This window comes from Podarcis melisellensis (genome assembly GCF_964234715.1).
Source record: "Podarcis melisellensis genome assembly, chromosome: 2".
In the NCBI taxonomy this organism is placed as follows: domain Eukaryota; kingdom Metazoa; phylum Chordata; class Lepidosauria; order Squamata; family Lacertidae; genus Podarcis; species Podarcis melisellensis.
This window is the reverse complement of record NC_138529.1, coordinates 102,269,750-102,286,842: the sequence shown is the minus strand read 5'-3', so window position 1 is coordinate 102,286,842 and position 17,093 is coordinate 102,269,750. Positions and strand designations below refer to the sequence as shown.

At 41.7% G+C, this 17,093-nt stretch overlaps 1 protein-coding gene across 3 annotated transcripts in view; it reads right to left on the bottom strand.

The window, feature by feature from the left end:
- The window catches only part of CFAP20DC (CFAP20 domain containing), a 141,324-nt gene that overhangs the window by 35,088 nt on the left and 89,143 nt on the right, over nucleotides 1-17,093 (bottom strand). For all 3 annotated transcript variants that reach the window (XM_081901856.1, XM_081901857.1, XM_081901858.1), the window contains 2 exons: nucleotides 13,698-13,901; nucleotides 8,500-8,561 (listed from right to left, as the gene is read on the bottom strand). In XM_081901856.1, the coding sequence (XP_081757982.1) occupies nucleotides 8,500-8,561; nucleotides 13,698-13,901 (266 nt within the window). The remainder of the gene's footprint in view (nucleotides 1-8,499; nucleotides 8,562-13,697; nucleotides 13,902-17,093) is intronic.

Sequence of the window (17,093 nt, the reverse complement as noted above, 5' to 3'; positions counted from 1 at the left end):
GCTAAGTTAATGCAAGGACAAACTGGAACGAGAGCCAGGCCTGTTACAATCTAGGGTCTCATGTGCTACTGTTAACTACGGTCAAAGAAGAAAACAGCTGCAGACATTCTTGCCCTAACAAGCTCTAAGGAAAGCTGTGCATCCCCACTAGCTGTAACCAGGTCACCCATGCTCACCTGGCATGTGAACAATACATTCTGCTACAAGGGGAACAATTAAAACACTGGTTTGTGTAATTATTGATGCTTCCTGTCCACTGAAGATTCAATAGTGAATTAGCCTTCAACATGAAAGAAAGGTGTGACTGTTTTTCAGGACCCCTCTTCCTTCCTAATTATATGTGCTCCAAAAACTTGAATCTGACTATAGTCCTAGCTGCGTTGTTGCCTTGCCATTAGCTTGTTTGCGGAAGGAGGTAGGGTGGCTATCTGAAAGCATCACAAGACAAAAGTGATAGAGTAAGGATGAAGAAAGGCTGTGTTTTGGGCAAATAAACTGTTCCTCAAGACCACTGTATGCTAGCAAGATAATGTGTGCTATTTCTCGTCTGTTCAGGTGGCAAACTTGCGCAAACGATGATACGAGATGCATTTGGATTACTCTGTAAAAGCATGTGCATAGTAGGGACGGGGAAGGTATTTATTTCAGCTCACATTTAAAAGTGAACCTACCTAATTTACACTTTACAAAACTATCTGTGAAGCTAAACACAGCTGTCCTTTTGATATCCACACTTCTCCAAATTTTGCAATGCTTTTCTGTAGCTGAGTAACATATACAAAAAGCACATACTGGGTCAAGGGGTGCATATATTAGTGAAAGCAACAAACAAAAAAAAGGTGATGTATTAGTGAAATTTCTTTTGAAAAATGTGTCCATTAGGCAACATGGGTGGAAATTTCAGGGGAGCCATTTCCCCTACGAAGAAGACCTCTTTGACAATGGGTCAGTCTGGGAGCTGGTGGGCTGCCCTTTGCTGGAGGTATTTTAGCAGAAGAAAGAGAACCATCTCTCAGGGATGCTGTAACTGCATCCTGAAAGGCAGATCCTGTGCTCAAGCTGGACTAGGCAGCTTCAAATGACCCTTCTGACTCTTCTATAGGTCCACTTCTATAGGCCAGACTCAAAACTTGTAGAAATTTGCCTTGCATTGGAGGTCACACGATAAGTTTCCTTTGACTGAGAGACCAAAACGCCCTGAAATATTGATGCTCCATCTTTGCTTGCTTCTGCAGTTGCTTAAAAAACAACAAGAAGAAGAACAACCCAAAACAGCTGTTTGATCTTTAGATGCATGAATTTCAGTTGGTGACTTGGGAAGAGCCTGGAATGACACTGATTCAATTCTAGGACAGCTGGCGAGATGCAGGCAGAGCCAAGGTTTATAAAAATGCTTTCCTAAATAGAAAGTGACAGAACATTACTTTGTTTTTGGAAACATTTCCCGAAAAAAACATTAACTTTACCTCAGCTTTTTTCAACATTAACCCCAAATGCTAACTACGCCATGCTGTTGCAAGGATAGAAAATGGCTGCCGCAAGCCTTGGTGTCTATTTGCGAACACGTGTGACCTGGAGCTGATCCTGGGCTCACCCAATACCCTCCTCTCAGGGCACAGCTCAACCCTAGCAAGAGGGATAGGCAGCAAATTGAAGGATGCTGAGCAGTGGTGGGAAACAGTGCTGGATTTCCAAAGAGACAGATAGGAGGAACCTGCTTCTTAGCATCTGCAAGAAGCTGGGAGCAACAGCCATTTTTAGTTCTTGCATACCAGTGGCTACTGATGAAAGACTTGTTTTGGCAAACTCGGCAAACTTGCTTTATTGATGATGGCCACCCGATTCACCCTTTTTTTTTTTTACGGTAGGTGGCACCTGCTCCCTTCTTGGCCACCAATGGTTGGCGGTCACAGATCCCTCACAATGTCTCCTCCATATGAAACTGCATCTTGACTTAGGTCACACACAGAGAGGGCTTTCCAGGAGAAGATGGTGACCACCATTGTTTTGGCTACCAGGAGGAACATTGGCACCCACATCACCATAAACCATTTTGTGTTTTTTACTACAACAGACTTGGCGTAGCTACTGTTCTGGGAAGAGGATGATGAAAGAGAAAGGTTTACTGTGTGAGTCGTTCGAGGAAGACTTGACAGAAGAGTACTGGATCTGAGGCATCTACACTGAGAAGTTCCAAACAGCAGAGAGAGATTATTATTATGTATTTATTTATACCGCACTTGCTCCCCCCCCCCGGTGGGACTCAAGAAGGCTTACAGATAAAAATAAAAACCATTAAAACAGAAAAACACTAATTAAAAAGTAATGAAACATTGATACAGTATCACTCCCCCCCCCTCTCTCTCTGTAAATCTATTAAAACCACACAAATAATTACAATAAAATCAGCATGGCACCAGTAACCTGTCCCCAACCTGGTGCCCTTAGAGTGTTTTGCGCTAGAACTCCCATCATACCTGACCCTGGGCCATGCATGCTGAAGGGAGTTCTAGTCCAAAAATACATGGACGGCTGGGGAAGGTTGGACCAGTGGTTCATAAGAAGGAATCTGTGGCAGACTTCTTGGAGCAGCTATGATCTTACCCCATTCCTTTTGATGGTCTTCCCAAGCCCATTAAGAGACAGGAAATAGATTGTAACCTGGTACATCAAGTTCTACACACTGGCTGACTGATAGATACAAACAAACAAACAAACACTTAAACGGACCATCCACTAGGCATATATGTCAAATTCCTCTGCTCATATAAAAAAAACCTGTAGTTTCACCTGTGTTGATCAAATGGATATGGATATCCTTAAAAATAAAAACAACACTGACTACTCTTAAAATATACTTCCTTTAAAAGGGATTTAGTCTTGCTGAAAATGTATCTCCCAGTCTCTTTGCCCCTCTCCATTTGACCCCTTGGTCATTAAGTCTCTTAGACTTAATGCTTGCTCATTAAGTCTCTTAGACTTTTGATTGAGTTGTCCTGGTATAACGTGCAAATACACATTATGTTCATTTTTCAAATCACATTTGGTTTTTTGTGTATCTTCTTTTGCTTCCAAGATGTGCTTCCCAAGAATGTCGGATTCTGATGATTCTGTGAACAGGTTTTAAAAGAATACCTCTAGATCAAAGACTCGGAGAAGCAATAATTTTTCCTTCCTTCTTTCCTTTTTGGAACACTATAACTCCTTTCCAGGAAGAACAGCTCAGTTTTTTTTCTGTTTTAAAGAGAGTAGCAACGTGGACCCTGCCTTTTCAGGTTATATATAACAGATTTACTATATTCATCTCCTCCAGTTTTTATACCATGATGTAAGCTGACCTCATAATTGTGTCATCCTCTATATTTACAGCCCAGTAACACCTTTCTGGCAGTTCACAAGGGCCACTGAATTTATGGAGGCAATAACAAGTCAGGTGTTTTACGGATTGCCTGTGCATCTCAGAAATAAAATAAATAAATAAATTCAGGACTATAAAGTGAGGTGGTTGGAACAGAATGCTTGTATCTTTACTATGCTTTCCCTCACCATGTTTTTTTTTTTGGAGAAAACTAAAAAAAGGAAATCTACAACACAGTTAAGCTGTGCAATTCTGTTTGTAAATTCAGTTTTTTAAAATGTGTTCTGATGTATTTCAATTATTGTTTTTAAGCTTGTTTGTTTTTATTTCCTATTTTATAACATTGTTTTTAAATGTGGTAAGGCGCCTTGAGAGAAAGGCAGTATTTTAAGATATCAAATAAATAAACAAATCATTTCACTGTGAAGTAGGTTGAATTGAGGTCAATGGAGCCTACTCCCGAGCAAGTCCACCCACCCAGGACTGAAGTCACAATGGAGTGTTTTGGAATATATCAGATTAATTCCACAGGAAACAGTGAGAATAAAAGAGCTCCAAATTTCACTGGGCTGCAGTATGTGCTTCAAAGTGCTAAAATGAATAAAATTTCACCTGGACACAGTTGATAAAAGGACTGGGAGAAATAGGTTTAGATCCCCCCCCCCCTTTTAAAACAATAACACTGCACACTAGTAACTTTGGGAAGGTCACTGTCTAAGCCTCGATTCTGTATCTTCAGAATGAAAAACAACAACAACCTGCTATCTGTCCAATGAAAACAGAAGGTGGAAATCTAAGACAACCAAAGGCCTCAGTATTTATAGAATCATAGAATTGTAGTGTTGGAAACATCTCGTTTCATATAGTGACTAATCAGTTGCCTTGAAGCAGCCCACGAAAAGTCAAGAGCGGAAGGAGTACATAACACTTGCTCGCCAAAGGATGAACCAATGTTGAGAGCTCCCTTCCTTTTCCTAACAAGAACAATTCTATCAGAGATGCCTGTGGGAGAGAATGGAGCTAGTTTCCCATTGTCAACCTGTCTGCCAGAAACCGTGAACCCAATTTAGGCCACATTGCAGAGAGGAGCCATCTTGTTATGTATTTGATTTATGTCCCGCTGCATCCCATGGCTCAGTTTGGCCGACGGCCATTTTTCTAAATGTTAATAGTTCTGTCTCTGTAGGCTCACATACGGAATCAAATGGGTTAGATGACGAAAGTGCCCAAATAAATGGGCAGATGGATGATACGGGTTGAGGGGCGAGACAACTGAGTGGTACTAGTGGGTGCAACCCTGCTCCCCCCTCCATGCAGCTGTATGTCACGTGGAATTCACGCTCAAAGAGACGTTATGACACAATATCTGAGATTATAAAAGGGAACTGATTTCAAAAGTGTTTGATAAGGGGTGGAATCAGTTCCAGGCCTTATCAGTGAGATAAACGTTAGTTTTAGATGGTATCTTGTGAGCAAATGTTGGGAAATTAATGATTTTGCCTAAAAGGGAAAAGCGATGTATATTGGAAAGCTGCCAGAAGCAGAGGGGTTAGTGAAACTGGCCCCCACTGGGGGTGCAGGCGCAAAAATCTGCATGATGCATATATGCCGTGACAAGATCAAACATGGGAGAAGCTTCCTGTCCTTCTCACACCGTGGCAGAAAGGTGTGTGATTTTTTTTTGCCCTTCCTACCTTGCCCTTACTCCAGACACTTGGGTCGTGAAATGTACTGATTTGTAATGTAGCTACTGAAGTAAAGTACAGCTCCTTGCCAAGGGAGCAAGGAATCCTAGGCACACCTCTGGCCAGAAGCCAAAGAAACAAAACTTATTTTAGAATATGATTAACACTGAAGAAACCCCCAAGTCAAGAGGTAGAAAACGACTTCCATTCAAAGCTAGATAGGAGCCAGCCCCAATGTAGCACAAGCTGAAAACAGGAACAGGTATTTTCAGCTGCAGCCTTATGGTGTGCACCAGGCATAGGCAAACTCGGCCCTCCAGCTGTTTTGGGACTACAACTCCCATCATCCCTGACCACTGGTCCTGTTAGCTAGGGATGATGGGAGTTGTAGTCCCAAAACATCTGGAGGGCCGAGTTTGCCTATGCCTGGTGTACACTCTGCCCCACAGAGCCTAGAACGTTAATCCCATACAAACAAAAAATTCAGCAAAAATATTACATAACGACTAAACACTGCTATCTACAACTCCAGACAGACTTGTGGCATTTTCACCAATGAGCTTTAAATTGGTTTAATTTCTCAAATCTTCATTTGAAATACTAATATCTACATTGTCAAGAATGAACGTTCTCTGTGCCTCACATTAACGATGTGAACATGTGCATGCAACAGCATGAGAGAAGCTTCAAGGTGCACTGAGTGTCATATGTGAAAACATTCCAGGTTGGACACAGTCCTGCCTCCATCTGGGAGCCTTGCTCTTGCGTCACGTGTTCTGCAGCTCTCAGCTCTAAAGCTAAACTCTCACCTTTCTCAGTCTGGCCTGTTTTACCCTCTACAATGTATTTCTGCTGTTGTAGGCAGTTTATATGGCAATTTGTCACTTTGTCCCTTTGGGCATCCATGCGCTCACTGTGGAAAGGCGACCATATGGTTACCATCAGCTGTCAATTGGCAGGGGACCAATATGGGCTGAAGTACCCCTTCTTGTGTGTCCTGAAGTACGTTGGGTGTGCTGAAACACGCACATCCCACTCCTCCGATGGAGCTGCACAGATATGCCTTTGGAGACAGTTAGCTTTAACCTCGAAACAAAAACTTCTCATCCATGGCACCTTTGCATGTTTTAACCTATTATTCTGCTCTGTTCCCTTTCCCCATGAATCTGTACCTTTAAAAACTTCCCCAAATACCTATTTCAAGGCCTGTTTTCTCTCAATACACACATTTAAATGCTTATTTTGATAGGTTTGAAATATCAAAATAAGCATTTAAATGTGCAAGATCCATTGGATAGATTTCCGATCTATACATTTATTTATTTCATAAAATGTATGCAGTTTGATTGAAAGAAAAGAAACCCTCAAAGCACTTTGCAAAAAAATAAAAGAAAATCAAGAAAAATATACAGCCAGACAAAATTAAAATACTAAAATAGACCTCAACTTTTGAAGCGCGTGTCTAAACTAGATTTGTCTAAATTGAAGAGTACAGTGAAGGCACCTGCTTGAACTCAACAGGCAGGGAGTTTGGAAGTATTGGTGCTGTCACACTGACTAAACCATTGAATTCTTACAAACCCAGGAGTATTATGTAGCCCCTGTAGTAGTGCTAATTCCATCAACTGAAGTGGTTGAGTGGGACATGCAGGGGAAGGCGAGAGCTGTGGATCAGGACATTCGATATACTGTATGCTTTTGAATCCCTAAATGGAACTAAACTAAACCTCAATCTGCAGAATTAAGCCCACTGCATTTTGTTCTGACTTGAATGGATATATACTATTCTTCTTTCCTCTTCTGATATGTTTGTGAATTGTCAGCATGACTCCTCAAATTGTATTTTTCTCTCGGCTAGAGGTTTTCAAACTGTGTTTGAAGGAATCCTGGGGTTTCTTGGAAGCTTATTAGGTTTCTGTAATGAGAATATCGGTAATTGAGGACAACCCCTAAAAGCTAGCTTCTCCTCCATTACAGCTTTTTCAGCTGCAATATGTGGCTGTAGAAGAGGCTTGGGTGTGCATTCTCAGTTCACACAGAAACCCAAAGAGCCTAGACCAGAGGTCCATATGAATGTCTGTGCCCCTTGAATATTCTACAGTATGCTCTGCAAGCGGTTGCTGTGACAGAGATTGATGCAGAAATAAGAGAGACAGGTGAACTTTCCTTGGCTCCCATCGGATCGACTTAGAAATGAGTTATACTATTTCCCTTGGAATTGGAAAATGACTTCACTCCTTATTGAACCAATCCAGGCAGCTCTTCAATGTGGTGCCTAGCAAAGCGACAGAGACATTTCTCTGTGGCTTAAAAGCAGGCTGTTTCAAAGAGTAGCTCCCAGAGATACTGGGGCACAAAATCCCAGCCTTCTCTTTTACCTCAGGTTGTGTGTCCCCACTGGGGATTGCGCCCCCCTCCATTTCCCCCAGGGGCAGCTCTTTGAAAGAGTCTCCCAGCAAAGCCACGAGGACATTTCTTAATGGCTTTTCTAGATGGCTCTTATAATAAGAGTCTTATAATAAGAATTTTATGCAGAGCTGTCGCCTGAAACGTAAGGGATAGGGAACCCTGCCCCCCCCCCCCGGTAAAAGACACAAGCATAAAAGGTTCCCTGTGGGGGTGGATTTTCTCTCCTAGCCCCCCCTTTCCTGGTGCCAGTTCTTTCGCTGAGAAGTCACCTACAATTTAGGGCTTGCTCACACTTCTGTTTGTCCCATGCCAAGAAAGCACAGGTCCAAAAGGTTTTCTGCCTGTCCCGTCCTTTCTAGGCACATATCCGAGTGGTTTTTGCTTGAGTGGTTTCGCCACTTTCTCCAGGAAAACCCACTGTATGCCGCTGAACCTGCAGGAACACAGATAGTTCCGATTCAGCTGCGGACAGTGGATTTCCCCAGGGAAAAGCAGCGGAACAAGCACGAGTGTGGGGATAGGAATTCTAGGACTTCTTGTGTTTGCCACTCCAAGTAGTACTGAACCCCTCAAAGCTGTTTCGGACCCCAAGTCCAGTGAAGTTATTTAAGAAAGAGACCCTTGAAAGTAGGAAGTTTGAAAACAACTGCCCTATGCCAAAATTGCCAGTCCCCTCTAGCGTTTCATTACATGACCAGCACCAAAGACAATTCTTTCAGTGCTATCCAATACAGATCTTTTCCAATGTCAACATTAACATTGCATTGCGGCTTCTAGGAATAAGGACCCTACCACAAACACTGTCCTACCCCACATCTGCACCCCTCCTTGCCTGTCTTCCTCTCACATTCAGACATGCACACATAAATGTTAGCAGCTACCAAGTTTCATGTGTGCGTGGAGAAGGCAGAGAGGGTGGACATCTCTTTCTCAGGCACAATAGCTGAAAACAAGATTTAAGAGTCTACCAAAGAAAAGTCATATTGATCGGTTCTTTAGAACATTCCGAACACATCCTTGTTGCCTGGGCTATAAACAGCAGCTTACCGTGGGTTGGAATGGGAAAGAGGGTTCATTTCTTTCTGATAGTGACACCCTTGATTGACAGGCTGTGGAAGACAAGAAGCAGGAGTGAGAAATGTATTTTGCCAATGTTCTTTCAGTCTCAAAGCTATTATTAACAATTTCACGCAAGCAATATATATGCAGTGCTTACAGGGTTAGAAAAGTAAATAGATGAGGCCCTACTTCCTAATGGCAGGGGTCACCAAAGGGAGGGGAGGAATGAGGAGGGAAGGGTAACAATGGGAGAATCCATGTAGAATGACCATGCCTTAATATAGGTGCTCTCCCCAAGTCAGGAAAATAATACAACATTTTGTATTTATGAAAGGAAAGTAACGTCACGCTGGTCTGAAGGATGGGAGAAAAGTCTGAGTATATTTATGATTTGCTAATATTCATCCGTAGCAATCATTTGCATTTTCTTTATTTTCACCAGTTGGCCACATGCACCAAAACACTAGGTATAATTGATTTCAATTTTAACATTTAAATTCTCATTTTAAATATTCATAATTTCAGAAAAATGCTCTGAGCCCGATTTAGAAACAAGGCAATTTTTTATATTTTAAGAAGATTTAAAAGTCACTTTAAAGAAATTATTACACCTGACAGCTAAGCAGAGTAATACGTAGTTCTCAAAGCTATTATGTTCATTTTGGACTGACAGTTTGGAGCAGATGCTAAACAATTTATACTTCAACATTTTTCCCCTGACAGCCTAGTTATTACATTCCATTTCTTGGTAAACTATCACTGGCTAGAAAGTATAGTTTTTGTTATATCACTTTTGTAAGTTGCCTGAGAGCATCTGTTCATGCATTTGCCTTGCATCCTGGTATCTTCACAGGCCAAGAGACAATTCTACTCCCAACCCCCAAATATGACTACGAACAGAAGGGCAACAGAGAATCAAGCTGCATAACAGATGAAAATGCTAAACCTAGTATAGGACTAAGGTCAAAGAACATGGGAAAAGTAATTGAATACATAAAGCTGAGTATTTATTATTCAGGAATGTACAAAGCATATGAACTGAAACTTGCAGCAAAGATAAATGAGAGACAAAAAACAGCCTTCTGGTGGTGCTGTTGCCATAGATTAGGCCAAGGGACAAAGAGGTTATGTAAAATTAGCCAATATTCAGAACAGAAAGCCTTGTTTTCTGGTGAGAAGCTGCCTATAATCTATATGAAAAAAATTAGCAAAGATTTGATGAGCCAGTAACAGTGGGGAAAATATGATTAATTGGAAAAGACAAGATTTTATTGTTTCACACAAGAGAAGAATGCACAAAATACAATTTTCTCCAGGATCATCAATGCAAAGAAAACTTTACAAATAAGTCCCTTTATTGATAAGTTCCCTTCATTGTTAAACACACGTATTAGAACAGTTGCACACTGCAGAATACAAAATGACACTGGGACACAGCTGTTTGCTTCACTTGTATAAAACACAATTCTTATGCGGGGTTTACTTTTCATCAGCCCTAGAGCTGTGAGTGGTAAAAGAGAACAAAAAATGAGTCAAAATCTGCCTTGCCTAACAGTGAAAATTCAAGATCACAAACAGAATGGAAAAAACTCACAAGCCCTATTCATGCATTATTTGCATGCAATGATGATTAATTTGCATGTGATGACTTCTAGACCTGCTGCCAACATCACACCTGCCCTTTAGAACAACTGTGCACATTTTGGCTGTGTAGGTGTCCCAATTGCACGGTGGTCTACAAGTAAGCAGGAGCTTGTGTATCAAGTTTTCCTTACACACAACCACACACAGTGTTGTTGCTGAAGGAAACAGATGCAAAGTCAGGGGTGGGGATAAAAGCTCCCCCCCATTCCAGAGAAAACATACCGCTGCCCTCACATGAGTAATGAGAGAATAGTTCCATGGTGTTTTCAGCCAAAATGGGCATATACCTTAAATCTTAACCTGGGGTGAGATGCCAGTGAGATGCCTTTTGTTTGATGCAGAAGCTAACTCTTAATTCATTCCAGAGAGGGCAGTCTGGAAGGTCACATATTACAAACCTCAGAATCTATAGCCTTCATAGTTGCAGAACACAAATGGAAAGTGACAGTAATCAGAAATATATATTATGCGGTCAGGTCTCACGATTTCATTTCCAGTCTCATAATTACTCATTGATTTTGAACATCAGGAATTAACAGCAATGGGCCCTCTATCCTCTCACATGACTGAACATGACTGAGTTTGTGGGTGGGGTTGAGAGATGTCCTACTGGGATAGCTCAGCCAGTAAAGCACGAGACTCTTCATCTCACGGTCATGGGTTCAGGCCCCAGGTTGGGAAAAAGATTCCTGCGTTGCAGGGGGTTGAACTAGATGATCCTCACGGTCCCTTCCAACTTGACAATTCTATTATTCTATGTATAATTTTCTGAACACTGAGGCACAGAGTTGTCATTTTGGGTTCCAGACTTTGCCAAACAGCTGCCCCAATCCAGGTAATGAGATTTGTACAAGGAAGCAGACTCCTGCCAACGTTTCACTTGGTGGATCTGGAATTGTAGGTGCAAACTGGATGCATGTACAATTGTGGATATAGTCTGGATGTGTTACCTTGCTACCTGCCTTACATTGCTACGGAAGTCACCAAAATACACGCGGTTGGGAGAACTCTTGAGTCAGCAGATCTACAGAAGGGTAAAAATTGGTATCAATGGTCATTTATACTTGCCCACTTTGGAAAGAATAATAGAATCAAGCAGGCTTTGGGAAAGAATAATAGAGTCAACTTTTCATACGGAAAGGTTTTTTACTAGGCAAAAAGCTGAAGCATGTTGGAAGGACAGCTTAAGGAAACTTGCCTTTCAGCTGTACTTTCCTCAGTGGCTTTTTGGACAAGCAACGAATTTCAATTGCCAGCGTTGTCAACTTGACATCGCATAAAACTTTATATTCTCCGCTAAACTGAACCAAAACAGTTTCAAAAGTCAAGTTCATAGATTGCAATGTGTAAAGATAGGCAACATCAGAATCCACTGAATGATTACTTGGGTTCTGAATGGTTCATTTGTTTGAAAAGTGTCTTAACAGAATTTTGGTCTCAAGTTAAAAACGCAGAAAGGGGAAAAATCCATAAAGAGGTCTGGTTTTCTGTAGAGAGAGGCACCCACAAAACATTCATCACTAGCTGCAGATACATCTAATTATACTTTTAAATGAGTAATTCATTATATCTTAAAGCTTAAAAAAAACAAGAGAGACACATTAGTCCAAAGTGTACAAGAAGTTGATCAAAGTGCTCACTTTGAACCCAAACATGAGTTTGCTAAGTACCAGGATACGTTTTATTCTGAGTATTCTTGTTCTAAAATTACGTAAAACTAAAATAGGCATGTATAATCCGAGTTTGCCTATGCCTGGACTAGGATGCTTTATCCATCTAACACGGACCTAAGTTTCTGTAGTTGCTGTGAGACTAAACTTATATGCAGCATGTTCAGGATCACATCATGGAACTAATAAAGCTGGTGGAGGAGGATGTGATGTCTGGTGAATGGCATGGGTGGTGCTTAAGGGCAAAGCAGTAAATGGCTATTTTGTAACAAAACTGCTTCCTTCCTTCCAAAGGAAGTAGAGCATCTTATTACAATAGACTGTAATTGTTCAAGCTTCATACAGAACAAATAATACAAAAAAATTGCTGAGGTGCTGGAGCGGACATATTCTTAATTGCCTCTGGAGAGCTGAGTAGATTCTGCATTCTGGCTATAACTTCCATAAAGGAAAGGGATGATAACTACAATGGGCAGCAGAGCATTTTTGAAACACCATGGATTTTTGGATATAAAAAATGAGTGCCCTTCTTCCCTCTGTAATATAGTATTTTTAAAGTATGTATTATACTGAACATTAGGACACTTTCAAGTCAACATAAATGTTGTAATCGTCCCCTCCCCCAAGGAAAAGACGAATATTCAAACCTTATCTTTCTAGCCTGAAAAGATTATTTCAGCTTAAAAGGTAGCTTATGGTTCTCCGCCCACTTTGCAAAAAGAAAGGATTTCTACTCCGATCGCTTGCTTTTGAGAAATGATAGAGAGTAATACTGAAATCCTTTTGGAGCAAAAACAAAGCTCAGCGATAACAGCACATGCATTGTATGCAGAAGATCTCAGGTTCAAAACTTTAAATCTCCAGTTAAGAGGATCAAGCTAGCAGGTGATGGGGAAGACCTTTTGCCTCACACTCTTAAGAACCTCCGCCAGTCATGATAAGCTATATTTGGGCTTGATGGTCTAATAGGTCAACCTGTTCTTTAGACACACTTAGGAGTAAGGCCTATTGAAGAAGAAGAAGAGTTTGGATTTGATATCCCGCTTTATCACTACCCTAAGGAGTCTCAAAGCGGCTAACATTCTCCTTTCCCTTCCTCCCCCACAACAAACACTCTGTGGGGTGAGTGGGGCTGAGAGATTTCAGAGAAGTGTGACTGGCCCAAGGTCACCCAGCAGCTGCATGTGGAGGAGCGGGGAAGCGAACCCGGTTCTCCAGATTACGACTCTTCACCACTACACCACACTGAACACAGAGGGATGCTGAGTAAACATGCTCAGGAATAGGCAGCATGTATCTCAATATACATTCATATTCAGAAAGACAGGTCCCACGTCATTCTATCGGTAGCTTTGAGTTGTTTCAGAAGCATCTATCTTCAGTAACGACAGCTGATGGAACAGAGTTGTCCAGAGTGCAGAAACAGAAGCTCTGGGTGACAGATTTTGGCCAAGCTTTAGGAGAAAACAGCCTAATGGTTAGAGCTGTTTGGCAGTGTGACTGACTGCCTTAGGAGTTGATGGGTTTTGTGGTTGTTGCTGGAGGCATTTAAACAGAGCCATCTGCCACAGATGCTGTAGCTGCACCCTGCACGTTATTACTCCATGGAAGGGCTCTTGAATGTGTTTGAAACTCTCCTAAGAACCTTACTGCCACTATTGGAAAGTTTTATCAGTAACGCACGGCTGCAGAGTTCACTCATGAGTCATGAGCATCTATGTGGACATCGCTTTACGGTAGAACCCTAAAAGACCATAAAGGTATAGAAAAAAATGTTTGTATATAGGATCCTTCTCAAGCCAACCTTCAAATAAGCCCAGAAGAACTATGGGCTCCACTAGGAGAACATATAGAAGGCATGCTCAAGCTTACCGCTGGGAGACATGAGTTCCAGGTGGTTGTGTCATCACTGCTTGCACTGATGCTGATATTACAGTTGTCTATCTGAGATGCACTCAACCCATGCGAAGGTCCGTTATCTTCCAGCTCTTCGTTCTGTTGCCTTTTCATACTAGCCAACATCTGCAGTTCAGAAGCACTCATGTTGCTCGGCTGGTAGTTTCTCCAGTCATACTCCTATGAATTGTATTGAAATGAAACGTGAGGGTGGTACTGGAAGGTACTATGTGGGGGCGTATGAAGGAATGTGTGACAAATTATCAAGGAACAATTACTGCCCTACTAGGAAGGTTCATAAAAAAAACTTTTTTGGGGGGAAAATGCCTGCTCCAAAGGTCTTATCTTAATACGCTAGGGATTATATAGCTATATATGAAATTTCACGCATATCAGTTAATATCTTGACCCTCCTCCACGAAAATAGCTGTTTACTTGGCAGTTTTCCTATGTCGTGACGGCTGAAATTTCAATTCACTGGAACATTTACTGTTCCCAACCCTAATCTTGCGGGAAGCCATCTCATTAGATTTTAATTTGATTTTGACATGTTTTTAGGAGGTAATTTAATTATTGTTTGATTTTATACCAATGTTATGTATCTGATGTTAGCCACCCTGAGCCCGACTTTGGCCAGGGAGGGCGGGATATAAATAAGTTTATTATTATTACTTGTTATGATTCCTTTGTAAGAAAATAGGAAATAACATAAAACCATTTTTGCAGGCAAAAAATATATAAAATAAATCAATGGGGGGGTGTGACAAGAAATTTTCCGCCCTAGGTATCACCTGACCTTCCTCCGTCTCTGTCACTATGGAGAAGACATGCACACTTTTCTAGAGCAGTTGAAAAGATCCAATATTTCTTGCAAGGGAAAGAGGTCATGTGATATTTGCAGCAGGGAAAAGCGTTCATTAATATACACACCAGCTTCTGCTACGGATAATAACTGCACCGACAACTTAACAGAAAGAACATTGAATAAAAATACAGCTATGTGAGACAGCTTGTATTCTAGTAGTTTTGAGACTTGCATGGTGTATAAAGCTGCCAGGAATGTTTGATTAATACTGTATAAATGAGTATAAGAGATGAGAAAACTAATTGAACTAGGATAGATTGCAAACACTGCAAGGTTTGTTAATTACTATAATCCAATGAATTAAAATAAACCAGATCATCAGTTGGAAGGTGGATTCACCTAAGTTTATTTATTCTCATATTTATTTCTTTTTTTTGGGGGGGGGGGAGAATTGAGAAGACTATGGCATCAAGACAGAACATGCTTTGATGTTGCAAGACTTCAACTTTGGGCTAAAACTCTACACTTATTTACCTGAAATAACCACCAAACTCAATAGGACCTATTTCTAAGTAAATTCTGAAGGACTGCACTATTAACTCCTGGCATGGAGGCAAAGTTAAATCAAAGTTTGTCACCAACACAAGTCAGTAGTGGGCGAGTTGTTTATTACATGACTAAGATTCTACTGTGAGCTCCCACAACACTCCTCCCCAAGTAGGTTTATTTAGAACTAAATCCCGAGCTGAAGAAATGAAAAGTAATATGCACATGCTGAGTGAAACTGTAAATGTTCTATGCATTAACATTTACTTATTAAAATATCTGCTTCAGCCCATGTGTAATCTCAACTAAGGGTCTGTGGAATTCTGTCATTTGTTTAAAAAAAAAAGGAAAAAGGGGAACACTGTGGTGATGGCCAAGATCTGATCCAAGAGCTGTTATTCACAGAATCATAGAGTTGGAAGGGACCCCGTGGGTCATGTAGTCAAACCCCCTGCAATTACCCAGAAGTAAATCCCACTGAATCCAATGTGATTTACTCCCAAGCAAATGTGATGGTTTAGAATCAGTGAAGTTGCATGCACTTGTCAACAGAGGGCAACTTCCTTCTGTGTTGCCTAGACAACCAGAGAAAGCAAGCTGCTAGCTTTCACAATAGTCTTTTCCTCACACAAGCCCTCTCTAGTGCCCTTTTTCCTGATGAAAGCCATTGAAATAGTGAGTTCTCAAAACAGAACTAAGTCTGATAAATTCACAGAAATGTTTCTCCTCCAATTAAAGGTAAAGGTAAAGGTACGCCTGCCCGTACGGGCCAGTCTTGACAGACTCTGGGGTTGTGCGCCCATCTCACTTAAGAGGCCAGGGGCCAGCGCTGTCCCGAGACACTTCCAGGTCACGTGGCCAGCGTGACAGAGCTGCATCTGGTGAGCCAGCGCAGCACACGGAAACGCCGTTTACCTTCCCGCCAGTAAGCGGTCCCTATTTATCTACTTGCACCCGGGGGTGCTTTCGAACTGCTAGGTTGGCAGGCGCTGGGACCAAGCAACGGGAGCGCACCCCGCCGCGGGGATTCGAACCGCCGACCTTTCGATCGGCAAGCCCTAGGCGCTAAGGCTTTTACCCACAGCGCCACCCGCGTCCCCTCTCCTCCAATTACAGAAGCTCAATTTCATTACCGTAAGTGTCGGGTAGAGTCTGACCAAACTGCGGGAGGCAGTGGAAGACAGGAGTGCCTAGCGTGCTCTGGTCCATGGGGTCATGACGAGTCGGACACGACTATACGACTAAACAACAACAACAACAACAACAACAACAAGCACAGCTGTATATATAGCTGCAGCCACTCTGCACAAAAGCTTTCTGGGAACTGCAGGTACCTATAGATCTATTCCCAAGCTCTGAAGGGGTCTGGTGTTCACGCAGAAATTATGCAAGCAAGGGCTACCCTGGTTGCTTCAAGTGATAAAGAAGACTTTCTACCTGCATTTTATACAGATGGTATTGCAATTGGGAGAATACTACTCCCTTGGTACAACAGCTCTACTGGTTACCCATCTGTTTCTGGGCACAATTCTAAGTGCTTGTTATCACCTATAAAGCCCTACATGGCTTAGGTCCAAGCCATCTGAAAGATAGTCATAAAAACCTGCCTGAGGTTTGAGATCTTCAGGGGAGGCCCTTCTCTCAGTCCCTCCATCCTCACAGGCATGCTTGGTGGGGATGCTGGAGAGGGCCTTCTTGGTGGCTGCTCCCAATCTTTGGAACTCCCTCCCTAGAAAAGCTAGACTGGCTCCCTCCTTGTCCTTCCGCTGGCAGGTGAAGATTTTCTTGTTCCAACAGGCTTTTGGGAACTGATTGCTTTTAATGAAAGGGCTGGTGCCATGCTGTTTTTATGGTAATTTTTGGTACGGTTTTAATCTATTTTATGCATGTATGTAGTTTTAATTCTATTAAAGTTTCATTGATTTTTAATGATGGTTTAAAAATGTTTTTCAGCAGTTCTTATTTTTATCTGTAAGCCGTCTTGATTCCCATCATGGAAAAAGGTAGGGTATATATCATCA